This window comes from Schistocerca piceifrons, chromosome 6, assembly GCF_021461385.2.
Source record: "Schistocerca piceifrons isolate TAMUIC-IGC-003096 chromosome 6, iqSchPice1.1, whole genome shotgun sequence".
Lineage (NCBI taxonomy): Eukaryota > Metazoa > Arthropoda > Insecta > Orthoptera > Acrididae > Schistocerca > Schistocerca piceifrons.
Genome location: NC_060143.1, coordinates 170285842 through 170310579, shown reverse-complemented (window position 1 = coordinate 170310579; position 24738 = coordinate 170285842). Strand labels below are relative to the sequence as shown.

Below are 24738 nucleotides of genomic sequence, written 5' to 3'. Positions count from 1 at the left end.
CCAGTGCCTATGGCACCGATGACTATATCATGACTTAGGTGAGACGTTTGTATGTAGACCTTAACTTTGACATACAGTTAGGCATGGGTAGGTAGACCACACCTATTGCACAAAATAGTGCAGCAAATTGAAATCAATGAAATAGTGAGGATGGTACTTCTCACCAGTGCATCTTTGTACAAACAGAAATGTATTTACAAAAATTTCAATGTTGACTTGTCGTTATAGCAAGCCAGAAACTAAATGAAAAAGCCATGGAGATTTGCTCTAGGATTAGCCCTGAACTCATAAAATTCGTCGCTACTGTACTAAGGCAAATACTATCTAATGAAGCTAACAGAATTCTGGAAGTCCAAATCTTGATGCTTGTGTCCTTTCCTCATGCAGGACATTTTATCACAGTAAGTTATTTTGGCTTTCAGCTGAGGTGTACAAGCTTTGAAGTTCATTTGTGAAAGCTTGTCTTAGTTCTTTCAGATGCAGTGATGCCACTGTGTTGCAGTTTCATTTTAATTTCTTTTGTAAAAGCAGAATTAGTTCTCATGGTATATCTTTTCCAAGGAGTGCTCTGACGTGCCACACCTGTTCTTCTTCTGAGGAACTAATTCCTCACCAAAAAAAGCTTCCTTCTTTATAGCCTGACAGATGATTGATACACCCAATCTTCGAGAAATTTCACGATATGAATACATATATGTGCCAGTCAGTACTTTTACGTCCATGATCGTGTTATCAAATGTTTAGCTTTATCCATTATTTTTATATCTTATTGCATCTAAAATCTTGGTAATCAGCAAATTTCCATTAGAGACAACAAGCTGTAAATATACAAGGAAACCAACGGTGGTGGTGGTGGTGGTGGTGGTGGTGGTGGTGGTGGTGGTGGTGGTGGTTAAGACAACACAACTCCGTCATCTCAAGGCAGGGAAAAAATCCCTGACCCCACCAGGAGCCAAACCTGGGACCCCATGTGTGGGAAGCGAGAACACTACCGCAAGACCATGAGCTGTGGACAAATCAACAGTACTATATGTTAATAACACACTCGCGCTTCAAATATCAGCAGTTGCTATTCTCAGAATGAATTGACAAATGTTAATAAGTGATCAGCTCCCACAGCAATGATGCAGGACAAAAGTTCATTTCACTCACTAATAGCCTTTTAATAATATTCAGTCTATTAAACAATGGTAGGTGAGTTGGTTTGCAAAATAAAACCTCAGAAAGAAATGAATTGTTAAAAATCAGGTGTTTCAGGTAATAGGGACTATAGTCTTTTGTAGCCTGACATTTGTTTTCATGTTAATAATACTCCATGTAACAGTAGGTAATGAAAGTGATTTAACTTTTTTACTTGGAAAATAAACTACACAGGAAAAGTAGTGGACTTTTAGCATTTAAGATGGTGAGTGGTTTCTAATGTTAGGGAATTTTGTCACCTATGGTGCATGGTTATGAGAAGTGGAAATCTGTTTGCATATAAATGGGTGTCTTCTGAATTGTGGGTCCAGTATTGTGAATAAATAAAGAGTAACAGTTTAATCAATAAGATGAAAAGTCAATTAAAAGGACAAAATTTTAAGGCAAAAAGTAACCCTGGCAGGTAGGGAGTGGTTGAAATAAGCAAAACTTGTTTTGGGAATGTTAGACTAACTCTTTAAATATTAAATTAAAATTAAAAGCTATTAGGGAAATAATTTGAAGGTGATAGATTAGCCAGCCACGTAGAACTCCCTTCAGTAACTCAGTACTATTTTTCGTCTGTCTTATTTTGGGCATTTGAAAGCACATTGTTACATTTTAGTGCTGCTCGGTTTACATGATACTGAGATTACCAGTTGCATACCATGTCTGGTAATGAAAAATTGCATGTAAAATTAGGAACTGCAGCAAAAACATGCCATAGCTTCTTCACTATTTGTACATTTATCAGATTGTAGAAGGTTTCATTCAAAGTTGCTGTGTCAATTTCTCTGATCAGAAAGGCTGCTATTGGCTCCAACATTAGTGTCCAGCACCTAGCAAAAGCTGAAATGGGTAACTCATGATTTCAAATGTTCATAAAGGAAACCTCAGGATAACTGCCGCAATTCAATCCTTAAAACACTGAAAAGATCAATGCAATAAGTATTAGCGTCAGTGGTGTTTAGAAACAGCGGAAATCGTTAAAATTGAACAAAGCTCCAGGTCCCAATGAAATCTTAGATTGTGTACTGAATTTACAGCTGTGTTAGCCCCCTCTTATGACTCTTATAATCTATTGTAGATCCCTCAAACAAAAAACTGCATCCAGTTCTTGGAAAAGGCATAGGTCACACGGAGCTATAAGAAGGGTAGAAGAAGTGGTCCACAAAACTTAACATCCTTGACATAGATTTATTATAGAATCTTAGAACACATTTTGAGCTCAGTGAGCAACCAGCAGGGGACTGATGACCTCAGATGTTAAGTCCCATGGTGTTTAGAGCCATTTTTTTAGCCAACCAGCACGGGTTTACATCGATCATGTGAAACCAACTCTCACTTCTCACCTAACATACTGAAAGCTTTGGATCAAGGCAGCCAGGTAGATACAGTATTTCTTTATTTCAGAAAAGCGTTTGACTCAGTACCACACCTACATTTATTGTCAAAAGTATGATCATATGGATTATCAAGTGGAATTTGTGACTGGATTGAGGACTTGGTGATAGGAAGGACACAGCATGTTAATGTGGATGGAGAGTAGTCAGATTTAGAAGTAACTTCGGGTGTGCCCCAAGGAAGTATGATGGGACCCTTGCTGTTCATATTTTATATTAATGTCCCCACAGGCAATATTAATATTAAAATCACTTTTCCAAATTCAGTTGTCTATAATGTACAGTCTGAAAGACGCATAAATATTGTCAGATCTTGAAAAGATTTCAAAGTTGTGCGAAGAGTGGCAACTTCTTTAAATGTTCAGAAATGTAAAATTGTGCATTTCACAAAACGGAAAAATGTTATATTGTATAATCAGTCAATATCAATGAGTCACTTATGGAATCAGCCAGCTAGACTCCGGTTTATTGGTAATATACTGTGGAAGTGCAATCAGTCTACAAAGGAGATCACTTACAAAAAACACGTAAACCATCCTCGAATATTGCGACCCATACCAAACGGGACTAATGGCAATATTGAAAGTATACAGAGCAGGGCAGCATGGATTGTCCAAGGTTTAATTTGTGGGAGAATGTCAGATATTGAAGGAACTAAACTGGAAGACTCTAGAAGATAGGGCATAAACTATTCTGAGAAAGTCTATTAACGAAGTTTCAATACCTGCTTTAAATGATGACACTAGGAGTATACTACAACCCCTTACGTATTGCTCACATATGGATAGTGAGGATAAGATTAGAATAATCACTGCATGCACAGAGGCATTCAGTCAGTCATTCTTCCTGCACTCAGTACATGAACGTAACAGGAGGAAACCCTAATAACTGGTACAACAGTACGTACCCTCTGCCATGCACGCACCTCATGGTTGTTTGGTATTTTTCAGAGTACAGTTGCAGATGTAGACAGAACATAGACTACCTAAATCAGAGTCTTTCCACTATGTCAAAGAACAATTTCCAGTTCTTCCAGAAAGTAATTTCACCATTGCAATCTTTTTGAATTTGTATTAAAAACTGTTATACTGACATTCTTTGGTCGTAAAATTTTGTTTACTCTAAATTTTGAGTCCTATAATTTTTCTAGTTACCAATTAGTTCTGCTGGACTACCATGGTCTGTTGTTTCCATTTCTTATTCTCTGTAATTCACAAGCTTTTCGTAATATTGAATTAAATCCAATGATGAATTGATACATATTGCCATGAGTGCATGTAGAATACACTAATCAGCCAGTGCATGTAGAATACACTAATCAGCCAGAAGAAAAGACCTATTTGTTTCACAAATATTAATTTCATTTAAATAATTCTATACCTTCTTATATTATTGATTGATGATGGTGAAGTAAATGCATGAAAATTCATAGAAATATACAAAATAAAAAATAGTAACCAGCAAACCAACTGCTATCTAGTTACTGTTTCTAAGTTGTAATCATTAAAAATTTCCTAGAACTAGTCCGTTTAACAATATGGGTCATATGTAGTTATCTGTATATATATCTAATTCTTAATTTGTCACCTGGGCTCCTTGTTAAGAGGGATGTGAAGCAATAATTATCACAATGAACTAACTGAAAACCTGTTTGCAAGAAGTTAGTTTGCACCACAAATTGAAGACTTGAAATACAAAAACCTCTTAAGTGCGAAAATCATGAATTAGAGGAAAATGAGTTTAAGTATACAAGGTAATTAATGTTCAGAATTGCAGTGTTCATATGTTCTATTTAAAAGCTAAGCGTAGTATGGATTTAGTTTCCAAAAGAAGTTAGTTCGAAAAACTTCCTGGAAGTGCAAATGCAATGAAAAGTTCTAAGTGCTGTAGTTCAGTACTCAGCAGAAAGATGGTAAAAGTTCATTCTGATTTTGTAAGAGTGTATGCTGTCATATTTGTCAGGTACTGTGCCATTTCAATCAAATATTTCTTTTCTTCAAGGATGTGGCTCCTAACATCCAGGGTAGGATGTTACATTTTTTGACATCCTGAACTTGTACCCATTTTCTCAGAATGGGGATACCTTCCCAGGTGTCAGTTTCATCTGAGCTTCTATTGGTCTTTGCTACTTCAGGCTAAAGTTTGTGCAACCATAGCCACTGTACTTTGGATTTGTTTAGATGTGCTATGTTTGTATTACGATCTGCTGCTTTCATGAAATCTAAGAGGTGAGATGCATTCATGTGACTGACAGTAAATGGCTCTTTTCATCTAGATTGTTGCACCATGTCCTTTCCATTTTCTGGAACAATTCATTTTGTAACTCAAGTATAAACACTATGCCCATTTATGGTGTATGTTAGGGATCAATAGTAAGACTTAAATCCTGTTCTGGACGAGTTTTTGCAGGAATACATTTATTGCATGAACATAAGTATTCGTTCATTCCATTTTCAGGTTTTTCCTCATTGCTGCCTCAGTACCTTCTCCTTTACTCATTTCCTTCCACTCTAAACTGTTACAAAAATCTGCTGCCTCTGCCATTTTATCTAACACTGAGGAGTAACCGTGCAGAAAATAGAGCCCTTCCTACGTTAACAGCTGTGTCTGTTAAATCACGTACTATATTTTGATACCTTTTGGCACTACATTTTTGGGCAGTTAAAGCCTTTTATGTTATTGGGTTTGGCATGTAGCTCCAATTTCACACGCAACCATAAAATTCCTTACTATGGCACTTACAGCCTTTATTTAAAGTCTTAAATTACTCAGTTTATGCTTTTGGGCTGGGGAAGTGAGTGGAGATTTTGGGTTGAATATTTACTCCCAAAGTGACACATTTTGTAATTATGTAAAGGTAGGCAAGACACACCTGCTTTTTATGTTTGTCAATTGTCTGACATTCATTGTATGCAGGACAAGGAATTTAGGGAATTAAGAATTCTGCATATCTTAGGTTGGGGCAAGGTGCAAGGATAATCATATTATGTTGTTCGGAGAAGACTTCACATACTGTCAAGTGAAGGAACTCAAGTCACCTGCATTAGTGAAATGTCTGTTAATACAGTGTCACACTTTCATGTTGATAAATTTAGTGACATACGAATTCTGCACACAGCACTAAAACTATAGTCTGAAGGTGTTCTGTATTGGGATAAAATCAGTTTTTCAGTATAAAGAAAATGTGTAACAAGATGTCTGTATACTTTTAACAATTATTATTAAAATCAAAATTTTTGAAAATAATGCTTTCATCTTCAGTTGAAAGATTTTAGTAATTTGATGTTTCACTGCACGAATTTCATGTGACATCCATTCTTTCTTTATTCACAGCACTTATAATTGTGCCAACCCGAGAGTTGGCCCTTCAAACTAGTCAAATATGCATAGAACTTGCAAAACACATGAAAGTTAAAATTATGGTAACTACTGGTGGTACAAATCTGAGAGATGATATCATGAGGATTTACCAGACAGGTAATAAGTTACAAATCTTAATTCTGAAATAAGGCTTATATATGTTATCTGGATGTAGCGTAAATAACATCAACCTGTAAAATTTCCAGTGCACGTTGTAATTGCGACGCCTGGTCGAATATTGGACCTAATGGATAAACACGTCGCCAACATGGAACACTGCCGTATGCTCGTATTGGATGAGGTCAGTGTATTATCTGATGTTTATACTTACCAACACGTAAGAACTTCATTTATTCAGAATCAACTGTAATCCGGATTAAGAAAACCCCTGATAACATGGAAATATTGCAAAGAATATATACTACAGCGTACAAACCTTCCATTTTGGTACTAAAAAGAAACACGTTTTTGGCACATAAACTCTTAAGTTACTGTAGTGAATTCATATTTATTTACTGAAAGTGTGTGTAACACCCTTTTATGATACTTGTGTGGCATGGTGAACAGCACAGTCAATTAGACTTTTCACTAAAGTGTTCAGTTGAAGTTGTTTTCAGGTGACATTCTAAGTAAAACATAACTTTTTCCATCTGTATTGTGGCCTCCACATGAGGCATTATTTCTTCCCTTGAAGTGCTACTTCCATTGCCCACTTCACCATCACTGCCATTCTCTGCAGTACATGTTGCAGTAAAGAATTCATCATCCTACCATAAGGTAGAATCACTGTCAGTCTGCAACTAGGCACCGTCAGCACTATCATCTATATCTGAACAACCAGGAATATTTTCTAACATTTCTAAGAATTGAGGTGTTGAATACTTTAGTGATGGAATTGCAAATGGTGGGCCATACTGTTTTCCACAACTTCAGAATCAGTAGTTCTGTTACTTAATCCCAAATGAGGTTTTAGCATATTGCTCCCTTTGATTAGAAAGTATAATCTAAAAGCATTATGCAGATCACTTCAACAATTTTATCCATCTCAAAGCATGGGAAGATTTAGAAGTTTTGGGTACATTTGAATACATCAGTTTTTAATGTAAATACAGATAACATGTTTTTCATTACCCCGTCCTGCTCCCAGAAAAGAGGCTATTGTAAAGTTTCTGAAACATTTTGTCGTGAACTAAGGTTTAGTTAGTTAATATTTCCCTTTATTGTACAACTTTGTTGTTTGTATTCCTTGACAAACCCAGCTATAGTCCAGGAAATTCCAGGGAAAAAGTTCAACTATATGATTAGATAGTATTGTTGAAATGTAGGGTGACACATTATTTTGTAGAATAAATACAAAAACCAATATGATTTGGTGGATAAGTGTCATTACTTACTGCTAATTATGTTCAGTTACCTGTTAACCAAAGTAGGAATGCAGAGTGCTGAAATGGAAGATTAGTGTACATTTCCTCTGTGGGTAGCTGTCTAAAGTATACTGTAAAACACTAACTTCCCAAAATTTGGCAGCTTTTCTGATACAGACCGACCTCGCTTAACAGAAAGTTGTCACAACAAATTAGTAGATACAGGTGATTACACAACCTAACTGAAAGACTGACATTTTTCATGGTGTTGTATCACTAAAATATCTGTAGGTTCATTTAAGTAAGACACTACACACAATATCAGTGGTGGCAGTCAGTGTATAATGTTGAGGCATATCAATTTGTACCTTCCTGTGCATCCCCTGAAACACTCTTCTAAAATTGAAAAGATCATAGATTTTGAATTAGACACATACTTTCTGTGGTATAGTAATGATCAATAGTTCTTTCTTGATGCTATGTGAAAAGTTGTGAAAGATATATTGAACTGCACAAGAATTCATGGTAATTTGATTTAGGGTTGTGCTATAAATTAGAAATTTTCCTTATAAAAGCAGATAAGGAAATACCGAGAAACAGTATACTTAATTTCCCAGCCATTTTGTCTCCTGAACATATTGTTTCTACATTCATACAATGTATAGTCGTCATACTCCGGGCTTTGTGTTAACCCAAGTGTTAATCGCAGTCTGCCAGTTAGTCTCTTTCCAGTTTTCTTCTGCAGAACAATATGTAATCCTCTGGCTAACGCAGACTACAGTATTTTGAACCATATACTGTTGTTAAGCCTGTGTAAAAATTGAAGACCATCTCTCACTCCCTTGCCTCCCACAGTCAATTTCCATTCCCAAATTGTTGATTCTTTGATCCCTTAGGATTTGCCCTGTGAACCAGTGACTTTTCAGTTATGTTGTGCTTTCCCAGTTTCTCAGAAATCAAAGGGGTTGGTATGATTGTTAGCTTGAAATTTTGGCACTATGTAGCAAAAGTAGAGCGATTTGACGACAGTTTGATGAAAGTGGTCTTAGCTAAAGACGAGAGGAACATCCAGAGATTTGTGTGTTATTCTCTGCAAACAGGCTGCACACACAAGACAAAAGATGACTGTTGGATGTTGCTTGATAAGATCTTAGAAGTGCCACCTGAAGATACTGTCATATGTGGTGATCTCAATGGTCATGTTGGTTCAGATGCAGATGGATACAGATGCCTTGGTAGTAATGGGGCTGGACATAGAAATGTAGATGGGGAGAGAATATTGAACTTTGCAGAAACACACAAATTAGTCATCACAAACACCTTCAAGAAGAGATGTCCCACCTTTGTACTTATTACAGTGGTAACATGTGCCAGATTTCATTCTTGTACAGCGACATGACCTAAACTGTTTTGGATGCAAAATCTATTCCGTATGAAACAGTTGCTATACAACACTGCCTGCTATTTTCAAATTGTGCATCAAATCTCCAAATCAAAGGAAGAGAGAATGCAATGGCCCAGCACGTACTAAATGATGGCGACTCAAAGAAGCAGAGAGAGACATTATTTCATCCATCGCCCTTCCCCCTTTTACTGACATAGGAACAACATGGGATGCCCTTAAAGACAGACGTAAAATCGTTAGCCAAACATGGCTCTGGACTGAGGTGGTGAAGAAGGCTGTGCACTTTAAAAAGCAGCTATACCAAAGGTTCCTCCCCTCTGAGAGATGAAAACTGGAAGGATTACCATGAAGCTATAAATGCAGCAAAGAAGGCAGTTGCAGCAGCCAAATCAGCCCACTTCAGCTAAGTCTGCAATAAACTAGAAAAACCTAATGAAGAACAAAAACTTCGACTGGCGAAGCAGTACCATAAACAAACTGCAGACATTGAAAGATTCTGGGGAATCAATGATGAAGGCAAACTTGCCACCATCAGAAAGAAAGTAGCAGAGCAATGGAGGGAATACTTTGAGGAAGTTTGCAATGACTAGTTTCCACATGCTCCAATTCTAGTGTCAACTCCATTAGAGGGACCCATTACATCAGTCACAAAGGATGAGGTTGTCAAAGCATTACAGAAAATGAAAAATGGAAATGCAACGGGGCCATATCATATTCCGCAGACTTGTGGAAATCGAAACACTGGGATTCAGCTGAATTTGTTGAGTACAGATCATTGAGGAGGTTAGGATTCCAGATGACTGGACATGTAGCACAACAGTTCCAATTTGGAAGCAGAAGGGAAGTCCAGCTGAATGTAACTACTACCACCCAATAAACCTTCTTTCACACACCATGAAAGTATTTGAGCACATCATTGATAAAAGGATCTGAGAAATTGTCTCTCCAGCAATCAGTGTGGATTCATGAAGGGTTGTGGGACGACAGATGTTATCCATGCAGCTCACCTGCTTATCGAAAAGCCCTGTGAAAAGTCAAAACGGCTACACTTTGCCTTTCTTGACCTCAAAAAGGCCTTTGACAGAGTGCCACACAAGTTAATTTGGCTTGCCCTGTGATAACATGGAGTACCTGAAGAGCTCATTAGGTGGGTCAGGCTGCTCTACCAGAACCCGAAAAGCCGGATACAGTCAGCTGCCGGACTATGACAACTTCCATATTTCCGTGGGAGTTCATCAGGGATTTGCTCTCTCACTGCTCCTGTTTATCACTATCGTGGGTACCATCACAAGAAACCTGCAGAAAACCTCACCCTTAATGTTACTTACTGTATGTTGATGACGTGCTACTGGCCAGTGAAGATAAGAATGATCTAAAACTTAGTCCAAGCCTGGAATGACTGGCTTTCAGATGTAGGACTACGGCTCAGTGTGTTGAAAACATATTACCTTTCCACAGATTTAAATGACTCTGTAACTATCAGAATCAATGGTGTTGACCTCCCAACAGCAAGGACTTTAAAGTAACTGGGTCCGACAATCGCTGCCGATGGAAATCTCACTGCAGAAATCTCCATCCGCCACCTTAGCAGTGCATGGCTCAAATGATGTTCAGCTAGTGGAGTATTATGCGACAAGAAAATTCCAAACAGGCTCAAATCAAAAGCATACCGATTGGTAATCTGTCCAGTTGTGCTGTATGGGGTTGAATGCTGGCCTTCAACAAAGGAAGTAGGACAAAGACTTGCTGTTATGGAGACAAAAAATGCTTAGGTGGACATGGGATTAACATTGCATGACCATGTCACAAATAATGCTCACAGGCTCTACGGCATTGCACCAGTAGTAGACAAAATGAGAGAAAGCCGCCTACGTTGGTATGAACATGTCCTTAGAGCAGACGAGACAACAGTGGCAAAGACTAGTTTCAACCTAAATGGAAATGGGAAAAATGGCCAGCAGGATAACAAAGGCAGTGATGGCTTGACATGGGATTTGTGGATGTACTGTGTAAGGTGAGCAGTTTAATTCAAATATTGCTGCAATTTAGCAATTCCAGTAAGAGTTTCAGAAATACCAGGTGGTTATAATTAAACTTTCTCCATTTACCACAGAAACTAAGTACTGAATTAGAACCACACTTGATAGCATTAATGTCAAGGACATGAGGAAGAGAAATAATGCAGAATCAATTCAATTGAAACACTTTTAATGTGCTGCGATGGTACAGCATACCATTACACACTAGTACTGTTACTGCTACAAAAGGGGTGCAGTATAGTGCTCTTCAGTTTCCAGAAGAGTCTGAAAGTGCAACATTGCAGTTTGCACAGAACAACGAAGCAAATCTGTAGGTATGCTGGCTACCTCTCTTGATATGCTGCACTTCATATCAGCACATGTGTGAATGTTCCCCTCGTAAACCCTGTCTTACAGGTAGTCCCACAACCAGATCACAAGGTGCGAGATTAGGTGATTGTGCCAGCCAAGCATTTGGAAATAATCGGCTGATAATTTGACCATTCCCAAATGTGTTTTGGAGAAGCGGTAAAGTTCATCATGACTGATGTAGAATGGGGCCCCTTTAATGTCTGCTGTAGGGTGGGTATGACATGCTGGCAAAGCATATTGCAGTAACACAGGCCTGTCTCACTGCATGTCTTTCGTCCTTGAGTGCCAACCTATTCATCAAAGAATGGACCAAAGATGAATGTATCTGGAAAGCCATAACATATTGTGACATGTTCAGCATACAGAGGAACTTCATCCATAGTGACTAGAGGTGAAAATCCCCACACTCAGCAGTTGTTTTCACCTCACCTGTCAGAGAGAAATGAGCTTCACCTGTCCAGAGGATGATCCAGGGCCAGCCCTAATCAACTTCAGTCCTTGCGAGAAAGTGGAGGGTGAAGTCAAGTCATTGTGTGTCCTGTGGTGCAGGCTGCTCTAAGATATGGATCTTGCGCAGGTACCATTTGAGAATGGGTCGAAGACTTTCTGTACAGTGGACCACAGGGTGTTACTGTCATGACACAGCATGTACACTGCCTGACAATCAGGAATTGGGTACAGCATTGTCTGCCATAGCAACAGCGATTTCATCAACCACCTGTAGTGCAACATGTCGATGGCCTCTTCTTGGAGCGACACCCAGTTCTCCAGTTGATTCGAACTTCTTCATGCTCCATACAGCAGATGGAGAGAGGAGCCTTCCATAATCCTTTCAGCCGGTGATATTCTCGAAGTGCAGCTACAGCATTCTTGTTGTTTTGATAATAGAGCTTTACCAGTAATGCCTTGCATATTTTGTCAAAGTTCGTGTTGACACGTAAACAAGTGCACTGTAACTGGTCAGATTTGAGACTATGAACCATGATGACTGAGCACAGTACCGTGTGGCCATGGTTGGAACTGAATGATGGCATTAAGATGCATAGAAATCGTGCACCCCCATCGTCTGGACGTTAATGCTACAAAGTTTGGTACTTGTATGGTAGTTTGTTTCCATGCTATAATGTGTTAAATAGGGAAACTTTCATTATAAGCACCCGGTATATGGAAGAACAGAATTTCACACCAGACCAAATTTATAGTGTAGATGAAAGTGGTCTGTATCGGAAATGCATACCAAATAGAACCCTTGATTTTAAGAGCAAAGTTCATGCTCCTGGCTACTGCCCAAGTCATCAAAAGAATGCATCACAATTTTGTGCACCACTAATGCTTCTGAAACTACTGGTGGAGAAATACAACATGAGCATTCAAGGAGATTGCAGCTAAGGATCTTCCTGTGTATCATTACAACCAAAAAGGAGCATGGGTGGATAGTGAAATTTTCAAAAACGGTTTCACACTTTTGTCCAAGGTGTTCGGCATTTCTAGAAGAGGAAAGGATTGCCACATAAGGCTGTTTCATAGCTTGATAATGCCCCTTCACATCCTGATGAAAGGATTCTTGTATCTGATGGTCTCATTGTAACTTTCACCTCATAATGTGACTGCCATTATACACCAATGGACCAAGGAGTAATTGCATAGGTAAAATGTTTTTACTGGTCTGGTCTACTGAGAATGCTAGTTGAGGAGGATGACTTGTTCTGGTGACAGTACATTCTAGAGGCCATACATGGGATTTCTGAAGTGTCTAAAACCAGGATCAGGTAAGATCCAACATAACAGCCATTATGAAGAAGAATACATAAATTTTGGATGTGTGTAAACAGTTGAGTGGGATAAGCTTAGACCAAAACATTAGGTGTGGAGTGCAGCATTAACAAATGAGTCTGTGGTACGTAACAGGCTGAAAAATTATTTGGAGCTAAACTACTGCAGCTTCTCTCAAAAAAAAAAATTTCAGTGTTTGTATACTTTCATTCAGGCCCTTCTCTCATAATGAAAAAGCAAATGAAGCTCTGATAAAGCAATTTTATCATTCAGAATTGCTGCAATGATTTCCAAGAAACCGAAGCCCTGCCCATGGACAAAGAGCCAATTTGGCCAGCACATAAATGGTTGCTACTTAAGATACCTCTGTCAAATGATAGTTTGACGCATTATGATATCCAAAGTAATTTATCAAAACTAAACAATTCAGCAATTTAATCTACAGTTGGATGAAAGCACCGACATTTCCAGAAAAGCTGTTTTGTTTAGAACTGGAAATGGCAAGCACTGCAGTCAGTGTATTTACTGCTCTTGAGTTTCTTTAAAGATATTAGACTAAAGTGGATTGGTAGCATTGTTGTATATACTGTTGGTGCTTCTGCAATGATGGGAAATATAAAGGGGTTTCTGACTTTTGTGTGGAACAAAAACCCTTGAGTAATGATTACATTGCTTTTTACATAGATGCTTTAATGATAAAGATTACACATGGAAATTATTTGGTTGTTCCAGTGTTCAACTGTGTAAAAACTTACGTAAAATTGCTCTTGTTTAAGAAACTCTGTAAAGAAATGTGTAGATCATAAGGAAAAATACTTACCAGAGCTATAAAACTTAAACTACTTGCATTTCTGAAACTAATAAGTTTGAATTACTGTGAATGTCCTCAAAAAAACCCGGTTCCAAGTGGTGAGCTGGCTTACTTTTCAGAAACTTTCAACAAACTTAATGCTTTGAATTCAAGTATATAGGAGTGGCTTGAAACAATCATATAATAAAGTTATAAAATAAACACAGTATCAAAAAACTTGATCTTTGGATCTATGCAACAAGAGAGAATGATCTACTTTACCAGCTGTGGCCATCACGTCAAGTAATCGAATACAGAAAAAAATTAGATGAAGGAACACAAAAAAAGTGCATCTATCAGAGCTACAAGAAGGAATATCCAAATGGGTTCCCTTGATCTTTACTACTGGCCATGAGTGATTGATTGCACCTGATGAGGATAAGCTGTCCAGAGAGGAGTTAAACAGCTCTGAAAAAATAGCAAGTTAGAGAAATACCATCAAATACAGTCCCAAGACTGAAATTTAAAGAAAATGCTGTGCTGATTTTTTTTGGATCTCAAAGTTGAATACCCAGATAACACAAATAAAGCAAATCTTTTACTACAATTTTCCACATGCTACTGACACAAGTCTGGATTTCTACATTGAAGAATATAACATGACTGCAGGTTTCGCCTCCTAGTTGTGGACGGTGAGAAGAGTGTCTGTCAAGAGTTCGTTCACACACAGATCTGAATTGCAAAAATTGCTGGACAAGTGACACTAGTTTTAAATCTCATGTCTCTGTTTCTGGGATCTTTTTTTAGGTCTTACGTTCATATGTTTCTATCAAACAGTTGTACATAATAAATTTGTGAAATTTGTACTTGTAATTCCATAATAAAAATCTATGTACTTTCATGTCTGCTTTTGTGCATCTAGGGAAATATATGTAGGGGTGTCACAGTGTGCCCCCAGGGAAGAAAGGTTCAGAAATGTGGCTTATGCTGATGATTTTCATTTTTACACTTAGTCTCAATTTTGACATGTTGCGTCTTTGTTGATGCCTATTTCTGTATATCCTTATTTAGTCAGTGAAATGAAATATCTCCTGTTATCCAGTGATTTCTACTGGGCCTAGGCTTTGTCTTTTTGATCCTCTGCTGCTTCACTGTTTAATCTCTCAAAAATATGTTAGTCTTAGATTGTATTTCTTTTGTTTCCACCAATTGCTGCCTAATGCTCCCTCTGACATACTAAACAACCTGTTTCTTTAGATTCCTAAGTTTCTTAATTTTTTGCAGTTTCTTCAGTTTTTATAATCAGTAAATTAGTAAGCAGCTGCCACCAAAAATTTTGTCATTTAAAACCTGGTTTCAAAATGTCATACTGTGATAAGATTCTAAAACCCTCTGGTGTCTCTGGGTTATTCCACATATTTGGCCCTCTCTCATGATTGTTAATTTAAATATTAGTAAAAAACATGCGCTATGTGTAATATTCTACCAGGAGGCTTCCCCATTAATTCCTTTCCTAATGTCAGTGTTCTCCTGCTGTTCATTCTCTTCCTTTTCATACTGTTCAATTCCTGTACTGTTAAATTTTCATTTCCATTAACCATTGGTATAATTTCTATCATACATCCTTTTTTTCATTTGCAGAGCTAGTAGCTAAATTAATAGAGTATTGGCTTTGTATCTATCTTGGCTGTAATAAAGCCATCATTATGTTGGCTAGAATATCTTAATGACATATTTTTGTGGCACAATGTCTGTTCGTTAAATTTAAGAGTGCAGCTACAAATATTCCACTTAATCTATATTTCAGCCTTGTACCATTTGGCCATATTCAGAGTGAGCTTGAAGACTGAATTAATATGAAGATAGCCAAAACTGATGTATTAGAAATGTAGTTTATTCAGCTTCAAGCTTGGAATTTAATGGAGCACTTTCCTTAATGTTCATTATTGGTTCTCATTGTATTTGTGTGGATAAACTTCTATTCACCTAATGGGGAGTGTTGGTCTTCCTGCCCCCATATATCTCTAATTCCCACTACAACTAGGACCTATAAATTTTTTTTTAAATTATCTAACCTATAAAGGAAGCTAACATTCTATGTTGCAAAATGTAGAATCCCAGTTTCGTTTTTGCTGATAACTTCCTTATTTTGAGATTCAAATAGTGTCCCGCCCCTATTTTGCTAAGGATTGTTTCTGTTTTACCTCAAGATTGATTCAAATAAGAGGATGCCGTAACTGAGCTGTACAGTAGATCTGAATGCACCCTGAAAAATAATGGCTGTAATTTCCTCTTGCTTTCATCCATACATAGTAGGAAGATAGCAAGGCCATATTGGCCAGTGTTACAAAGCTAGATCAGTCAGTTGTCCAGTTAATTGCTCCTGCAACCACTGGCAAGAATGCTGCACTTTCTCAGTAACATTGTTTATCTTGCCTCTTCAGATATCCTTCCAGCATGGTTGTGTGTGTGGTATGGATTCTCTCTTTTTGAGGCATACACCCACCTAACTGTTGTTGGTGCATGGTTTGTGGAATTTCTCATATTCAAGCAGGACAACCATTTTTGCACAACCTGTATGACCCTCCTGTAACTATACGGAATGTATGAGTGGTTCTGGAACTTTCCACATTGAATAGACTGAGTTTCTCTATTAATTCAGTAAATATTGGGGGCAAAGAATTTATGCAGCACAGGCTGTAACAACCATGGATTGAAGTGCGAAGTAAGTTCAAAAAATTCCAGAAATTACCGTATTTACTCGAATCTAAGACGGACCTGAAAAATGACTCGAAATCAACGAAAAAAATTTTCCCGAACCTAAGCCGCACCTGAAGTTTGAGACTCGAAATTCAAGCGGAGGGAAAAGTTTTAGGCCACACTTCCAAATCGAAACACAGTTGGTTTATTGTAATATGAGAGACAATTTAGGTCGAATAAATGACGATACAGCTGCAGTAGTTTGGTTGGAGTCGCAAGCTTAGCAGTTAAGCTTTACCAGGTAGCCATTGAAATGCGTCAGGCGCTCCGTCCGTATTTATTCGGGTACCCTTCCTTTTTCACGTGCTTCGACTGGTTCGAATTGATTGCTTATTTTTCTTTGATCTGATAAGTGCCGTTCTCTTTGTTATAGGTGTTTACGTCACTCTAGGCTGAAAATGCATTACTGTACTGTGTCGTGCATTGTTTGTCGCATTCTGATAATGAGTGTTTACGGCCTGCCACCGCTCGCAGCATGACTTGCTTTTGTGCTGCGGGCTACCGCTGCTTACAATTTAAAAGAGAGAGAGAGAGAGAGAGGAATCGTCTCATTATCGAAACAATGGCAAGCGACTGCTATTTGTTGTTACTTACACTACTGCTTTCTTTGATAATGATCAACAAGAACCAAATAATAGGCTGCGTATGGTAGATGATGTTCTGAATGAGAGTTTAACGAAAATTTTTCTCCGTTTGAAAATCTTTGCAGACGCCTCTTTAGTACATTATATTCTGCACAGAAATTAGTCATCTTAGATTTAAAAATCTAGTCAATTGCCGTGCTTCAATTCCGACTCACTATTAGGCATAAGAATAATACGAATATAAACATGACATGGTACGTATATTCTTCCGCATTTGCTGTTGTCTCACTCTAGTGTCGTAGTTTATTAGGCAGACAGGATTTAAATGAGATAGCAGCAAACACGAAAGAATTCATGGCAAAATGTTTATATTCGTATTATTCTTATGGTGAAGATAATAATGTGCGTGATTCACAATTCATAAAAGTTCCTATTAGCAACCATCTTTTCTCACAGGTAGGAAAAAATTCAGAACGTAGAGTTGGCCATATTGACAAACATCCCAAACAATCTCGCCAGTCCGATTTTCGTAGTACATTGAAATGCTGCTATATTCGAAGATGAACAATACGGAATTTGTATTTACTTCGTTGGATAATGTATGAAAATGAAGTGGTCGAAATTCGGGGCGGAGAAAAAAGCTAGTCTTCCACCTTTTTAAATTTTTTTTACTGACGCAGAGGTTTTGGTGCCAGTATTTATCTTTGTGCCTGCAAAGCATGCCTGTGTAGCGCTACATATATTCGACCGCAGAAGTTAGGTGTGGCGGCACCTACCAACATTTCCACTGACTTTGCACTCGATTCTAAGCCGCAAGCGGTTTTTTGGATTACAAAAACCGGAAAAAAGTGCGGCTTAGATTCGAGTAAATACGGTAGGCCACAATTTTTCTTTGTATACCTCTTATGTATTGTGCATGGTCTACTTCGAAATACTCTCCTACACTATTGATACGCCGCTCCCAATCCCTGCTGGATCGTGCGAAGCACTGTCTGTGAATTTTCTTTTATCTCGTCTATCGTTGCAAATCTTCAGCCTTTGTAAATAAGCCCACTGCAGTGAGCTCTGGAGAGAACTGTGGGAGGCAGCACAGTGATTTAGTTTTTTGTGCAATAGTCACACAGTAACGGGAATGATTTGTGGGGGCATTATGATGCAAGAGCCTTGAATTGCCTCCTCATTTTTCAGGCTGCTTTTCTCACAGTTTCTCGCAGGTGTCACAATGCACCCCGTTAATACCATTAAGTTTGTCCCTGTGGCACAAAATCATGATGAATTAATCCTTCAAAGACAAAGGAAACTATCAGCATGGCTTCGACATTTGACGTGATGAGCTTTTTTTTAGTCTGACCCATTGTGAAGATTGAATCTTGTTCTCAATATCATAATCACAGAGCCACATCTCATTGCCAGTTATGGTTCTCTTAAGGAACATCTAGTTGTTGTTTGTGTGATCTGGAAGCTCTTCTGATTGTGAAGCAAAGGTCTTTCTGGTATTAACTCGTGAGCTGTGGGACGACATGGGCGGCAACACGATGCATTCCAAGATGCTGTGTCAGGATTTTATGCCACGAACCGAATGAAATGTTCCATTCTTCTGTATATTTCAGTCAGTCAGTCTTAGATTGGCGTGCCTAATTTTGATGATGATCCAGACATTAGTATCATCAGTAGACATCGAAGTACATGCTGACAGAGCATCATCTTCCATTGTCTGGCCATTTTTAAACCATGTGAACAAATTATAACACCAAGTACAAATTAAGCACTCATCACTATAAGCTTCAAGCATCATGTAGTGTGTATCTGTAATGGTATTCTTGAGTTTCACATAGAATTTAATGCAGACACACTGCTCCTCTAATGCTGGCATCTCGAAATTTGTGAACTGTGTGACACAACTTTCCACTCAATGCGGCCTTGAACAATAACCCACAGATGTAAAACACATTAAACACAGGCATGTGCAGGGATGCCAACACCATCACACCATTGGCACAAAATTACGAATGCTCTGAAATTTTTGAGCAAACCTAGTATATCATTTACTTATTCTGTTGTCCTGAGATATAATGTGATCTCTTATGGTGGCAACACACGTAACTGCATGTTTACAAGAGCCATGGGCAAGCATGCTTGCGCAATCACACACCAGTTCTGCACATCTCCACATGATTCAAGGATGCTTATACAAGCATCAGTTTATCAGAAAAGGTTTAGCCCAGGTGATAATGCACTGGCTTTGAAAACCTTTTTGCCATTACAGAAAAAAAGTGAGACTGGGAATAGAGTGGTTAAAGAAACGAAAATATTATTCCCAGATTAACTAATCATGGGAGTTACGCTATGGAAACATTCACAGTATTGCCCTTTTTCTTGTCTTTTTCTCCATATAATATTGTATTCTTTGACTTAGCCTACATTACAATAAAACTTCTGTACAACATATAATTTAACAGGACCAAATTAAAAATGGAAATCAAATCAAATTACTGGTGAAGGCTGCCACTAGCCTCCCCATTCTTCATACACACACAAGCATGCATATGCTTGAATATTTGCACAAGCATGCATAATCGGAATTGTCAAGAATCGGGCTGCTTGTACAATCGCGACACTCGCGTGAAATTATCCTCACGTGCTTGAGCATGCTTACCGAAGCACACTTGTGCAAGTGTGCAGTTACGTGTAGTCACCTATAAAATTATCCAAAGTGAGTATAACAACTTTATTGATTTTAGTAAGCATTATATTCTGTGAAGGGTGGTTTAAATCTTTTTGCCACATTTACATTTGACATTACATTACTCGAAATCTCCTCACAAATAGAAAATCTTACATTCTTTTAAAATTTTGCAGGGCTTTCCAAATTATAATTTAAATTAGAAATATTATTTTGTGTGTGTGTGTGTGTGCGTGTGTGTGTGTGTGTGTGTAACAGTAGTAGCAATTATTAATTTTTTTTGCTTTGATTTTTAGGCTGACAAACTACTTTCACAAGACTTCAAAGGCATGCTGGATCATGTCATTGCACAGTTACCATCAGAAAGGCAGATACTGCTGTACTCCGCTACTTTCCCCCTCTCAGTGAAGCAGTTCATGGTAAGACCGTAAGCACCTAATCCAGTTAATTGGTAACTGAATTTAAAATCTGCTTATTTCAAACAGAAGTGCTTATTTTAAATAATGTCACATGTTAATGGTCTTAGGTTTGCTGTATTAATGCCTTCATTGCAATTGACATTTTGTATAAATGGGCACTTATTTTTCCAGTGATTATATTACTGCCACATGAGTAGGTTTTGGGATTTAAAGACTAGTATTACTGATGGGGGTAGAATATTTTTCTTAAATCTTGTTGGGGTGAACACTTCAGTATCCAGTGCTGTGTTAGTTTCCTGTGTTCCATGGACTGCGACTGTAAGATAGAAGAAAAGCAGCCATCATGAATGAGGCAGAGAAGGGATGGGAGAGGGGAGAAAGATTGCAGAGTATTAAGTGACAGGACAAGCTTGCCAGGTAGTGTCGAAGCTGTAGGGACAGGAAATGGGGACATGAGATAGCAGAGAGGAGAAAACATTGGTGGGCATGTTGGCAGAGAGTGATGCACACATTGTTAGATAATATGAATTGGGAGGCTGTGATAGGTCAAAGGGGCAGAAACTGTTCGGAAGGTGTGTAGAGCACAGTAGTTTATACCTACTGTCCCCACACCATCTGCCAAATAGTTTCTGCTCTGATTTATCATATGCGCCCCCCCCCCCCCCCCCCCAATTCACATTCACATCCATTCACACGTATTGTCATTCTCTGACAACACACTCACCAGCACCTTCTCTCTGCTCACCTCCGTTTCCATTCCTGCACCCCCCTCCTCCCGTAACCCACCTTCCTTTCCCCTCCCCCACAGCTTCTAGGTGCTGTGCCTGGCAGGCCAGTCCTACTGCCTTCTAGTCTTTGCACGATCAGCCACAGAGTGCTCTTTTAACACGTTAACTAAGAATGAGATGAAACTTCCTGGCAGATCAAAACTGTGTGCCCGACCGAGACTCGAACTCGGGACCTTTGCCATTCGCGGGAAAGTGCTCTACCAACTGAGCTACCCAAGCACGACTCACGCCCTGTCCTCACAGCTTTACTTTTGCCAGTACCTCGCCTCCTACCTTCCAAACTTTACAGAAGCTATCCTGCGAACCTTGCATAACTAGCACTCCTGAAAGAAAGGATATTGCGGAGACATGGCTTAGCCACAGCCTGGAGGCTGTTTCCAAAATGAGATTTTCACTCCACAGCGGAGTGTGCGCTGGTATGAAACTTCCTGGCAGATTAAATCTGTGTCCCGGACCGAGACTCGAACTCGGAAAGGCAAAGGTCCCGAGTTTGAGTCTTGGTCTGGCACAGTTTTAATCTGCCAGGAAGTTTCACGTTATCTCATTTGTAAAGTAACCAGACGTTTGAAGCTATTTTATACACGTGGGAATTTAATTCTTTACAAAGAATTAGTTGAGGATTTACTGGTGTGCTTCTTGTATGCAGTGAAATGTTTCCATTGTGGCCAATTGTAAATTTCATGCCACCCGTGATATTCCTTTGCTTAGTGGTGTGGTGTCACGTGTGTGGTAAATTAACTGCAGCTTCTGTGCCAGCTGCCAGTGTGTGCTATGTTCTCAACAAGTTCTTGCATGTCTGTGTATTGTTTATTCCTTGCAGTGAATTTTTGTGTGATATATGATTCATATTCCATTCCTGATTCTGTCACTCTGTGTTAGAGTAGTAATTGTTTAGACTTCCACTAGACTATTTGTACATTCAAGAATGATTTACCTCAGAGTTAGTTTCAGTCAGTACTTGACGGACAATGAGTGCTGTGATCTCTGTTCACCATGTTTGTTAAATAGAGTTGCTGCAGTCATGGATTGTGTTCCAGTTAACATCCAGCCTGTGTGTTAAGTTTGCAAACGTTGTGCAGCCCAAATAGAGCTGTCGTAGACAAGTGGTGGCCCTGAAGCGATCTGAGCTTATGGAGGTTGAAAAGCACAACTGGATTTGTTATGCAAGATGATCAATAATAGACAGGGATTACGCCCAACTTGATGAAATTCATCCTCATAGTGAGTCAACTTGACTGGCACAATGCTGTGGGAGTAAGAGATGTAATTACTCTGCTGCCTGAAGAGAATTCACATGGAAGACATAAATCAGAATTAATCCAGAAAGTTGCAGTGTTTGGCAAGGAGCAAATCTGGCAAGTGTTGACACAAGACAAAACAGGCAATTGTAAGCTGTTGGAATATCTGCATAATTTGTGGAGCAAGGTGGATGCAGTTACTGTTCCTAATGATACACTAAGCACACTCCAGAGGAGCAGATTACTGCCGCAGGTCAGTGATTGTGGCATCGTTAATGGAAATGTTGGACATAGTAAAAGAGCTCGCCAATCAGATTAGAGGAAATCAGCAAAAGTGGAGAAATTATGCATGCAGATTAGTGCCACCTCTGGAGATCCAGAAGCCAATCATCAACCAATGGTGTGTCATTGAGTGAGAAACAACCTATGTGCTGGTGCCACCATAAGTTCAGAGAAGTGCGAAAATGTACAGCAACATGACAGCGAACTGCCAGTGGTAGGTGCAACTGCCCCAGTTGCAGTGCCTGTTCATTTTCAGTAAAAAGGGTTGGGCACAACTATTTGATAGGCACTGGCTCAGATTTAAGCATCCTACAAAGAACTTCACTGCCCAGCTGTAAACTGCTGAGGGCATTCCATTTATCCACTGCTAGTAACTCATTTCCATCTCTACATATGGAACACAGTGGATAGTTGAATTTGGGATTGTGCCATCCGTGCACTTTTGAGTTCATAGTCACAGATGTTGGGGAGCCGGTTATAGGAACCAACCAACCTCTTGGCACATTAGTCTCTTATTGGACGTAGTAAATGCTTGGCTGGTAAACAGCGTTGTCAGACATGGCAGCGGGCTTTCACCATGATAAATCGGTGGGCAGTGCTTTGATGATACAGGTGACAAGGAGTATGCCTCTGTGACAATTTCTGACTTTGAGCAGACCTCTGACTGCACATGTGTGTACGACACAAAATATGGTGCATTATATTAAAACTGCAGATGGTCCTCTGGTATCTTATAGACCCAGGCATTTGGACTGGTCATTTGGCCATCACTAAAGCAGAATTTGACATGATGCTTCAAGAAATAATCCAGCCATCATGTAGCCCATAGTCCATCTGCACTGCACCTCACCCCGAAGAGAGCCTGGTGCTGTGCGGTGATCATCGTGCCCTCAATGCCAGAGCTGTACCTGATGGTGATCCTGCACCTTTGTTGCCTTACTAAAATTATGCACTGCATGACTGAACAGTATTCAGTGGTTTGGACTGTGCCAATGCGTACACACACTCCACTTTTGAGGCCGCAAGACAGTTTAGCAAATGGAGCACTACTCGTGCACCCTAAGTTTGACACGTCACTACAACAATGGTTAAATGATGTTTGGCAACCAGTTGCATATTTCATGTGCAAATTGTTGCTGTTGCTATGGAAGTGGAGCTCATATGGCCATGAGCTCCTGGCAGTATTTGATAGTTAAATAACTCCAGCCACACATTGAAAGGAAATTCACTATCTAAACGGCTCACAAGCCATTCAAGTGGAATATCATCAGCTGCACTCCCCGCTAGTACAGAAGGGGATTTATAAGCCAGTTTGACGTGGACATAATGCACATTTCCAGCATTGACAGGGTGGTGGTTGACACCTTTGACACATCAGCAGTGTGTTACAACCAATAGACTACAGTACTGGCTAAGGCACACCAGAAAGGTGGAGTTACAGACTTTGATCGACAATATCATTTTGGCATTCAAGCTGCACTTGGTCAACATTCCTGGAAAAGAGGCTGAATTGTATTGACTTTCCACAGGTCAGGCCATGACCGCCCCTGCTGACTTCATGTCAGCACTAAGTCTTTGGCAGTTTTCAGTCTTGTCACAGTTTCGTCTGGCCACAGGTGGAAAGGTTGCCAAGAGTGGACACACATGCCTCCAGGATGTCAGTGGTGTAAAGTGTCCTGTCATGTATGTGCACACGCTAGTATGTTTTTCTAGATGCAATATCTTGTTTCGCCAATGTGCACCGAAACATTACAGGAGCATTTCGTCTATTGAACAGCCAGTGACATCTGATCCCAATGATATTGTTTTATGTACTGGGTGGAGGCAACACAAGTGGAGAATATCACCACAGAAACAGAAATTTGTTGAGGTCAGCTGCTTGCAAAGCAAGTTCAACCGGAATTCCTTTGGCAATTAAGGGACCATGTCACTAGAATGACCTTCCACAACCTCAAGACACAGTACGCCAATCACTTATATGCCCTGTGACTTAAAACTACTCGCACATGATGCTCCGAATGGGCACTGTTAAGTCACCACTGAAATTGCTGTAGTCTGGCCCATAGCATGACTCTATGAAGAATCACACAGACAATGGATGTCGTGGTAACAGAAAGCCCACAACTATTGCCACCAACTGTCAAGGCTGCATACACTTTCCAGGAAGAACTAGCATCCACTGCACCAAGACATCCACATCCTCTAGTACCAGCACCACAATCTTGACCACTGGGTCAACAATTGGCCAATGCCGACATTAAAGTGTGCACAACCCAGCCTAGCCTCCAAATTCATTTCCTGCCCAATTCTGTGACAGAGC

The 24738-nt window shown here is 39.3% G+C and overlaps 1 protein-coding gene across 2 annotated transcripts in view; it reads left to right on the top strand.

Moving 5' to 3' along the window:
* LOC124802751 (ATP-dependent RNA helicase me31b) overlaps positions 1-24738 on the top strand; it is a 44885-nt gene that overhangs the window by 2926 nt on the left and 17221 nt on the right. For both annotated transcript variants that reach the window (XM_047263737.1, XM_047263735.1), the window contains exons 5-7: positions 5916-6059; positions 6149-6243; positions 19988-20110. In XM_047263737.1, the coding sequence (XP_047119693.1) occupies positions 5916-6059; positions 6149-6243; positions 19988-20110 (362 nt within the window). The remainder of the gene's footprint in view (positions 1-5915; positions 6060-6148; positions 6244-19987; positions 20111-24738) is intronic.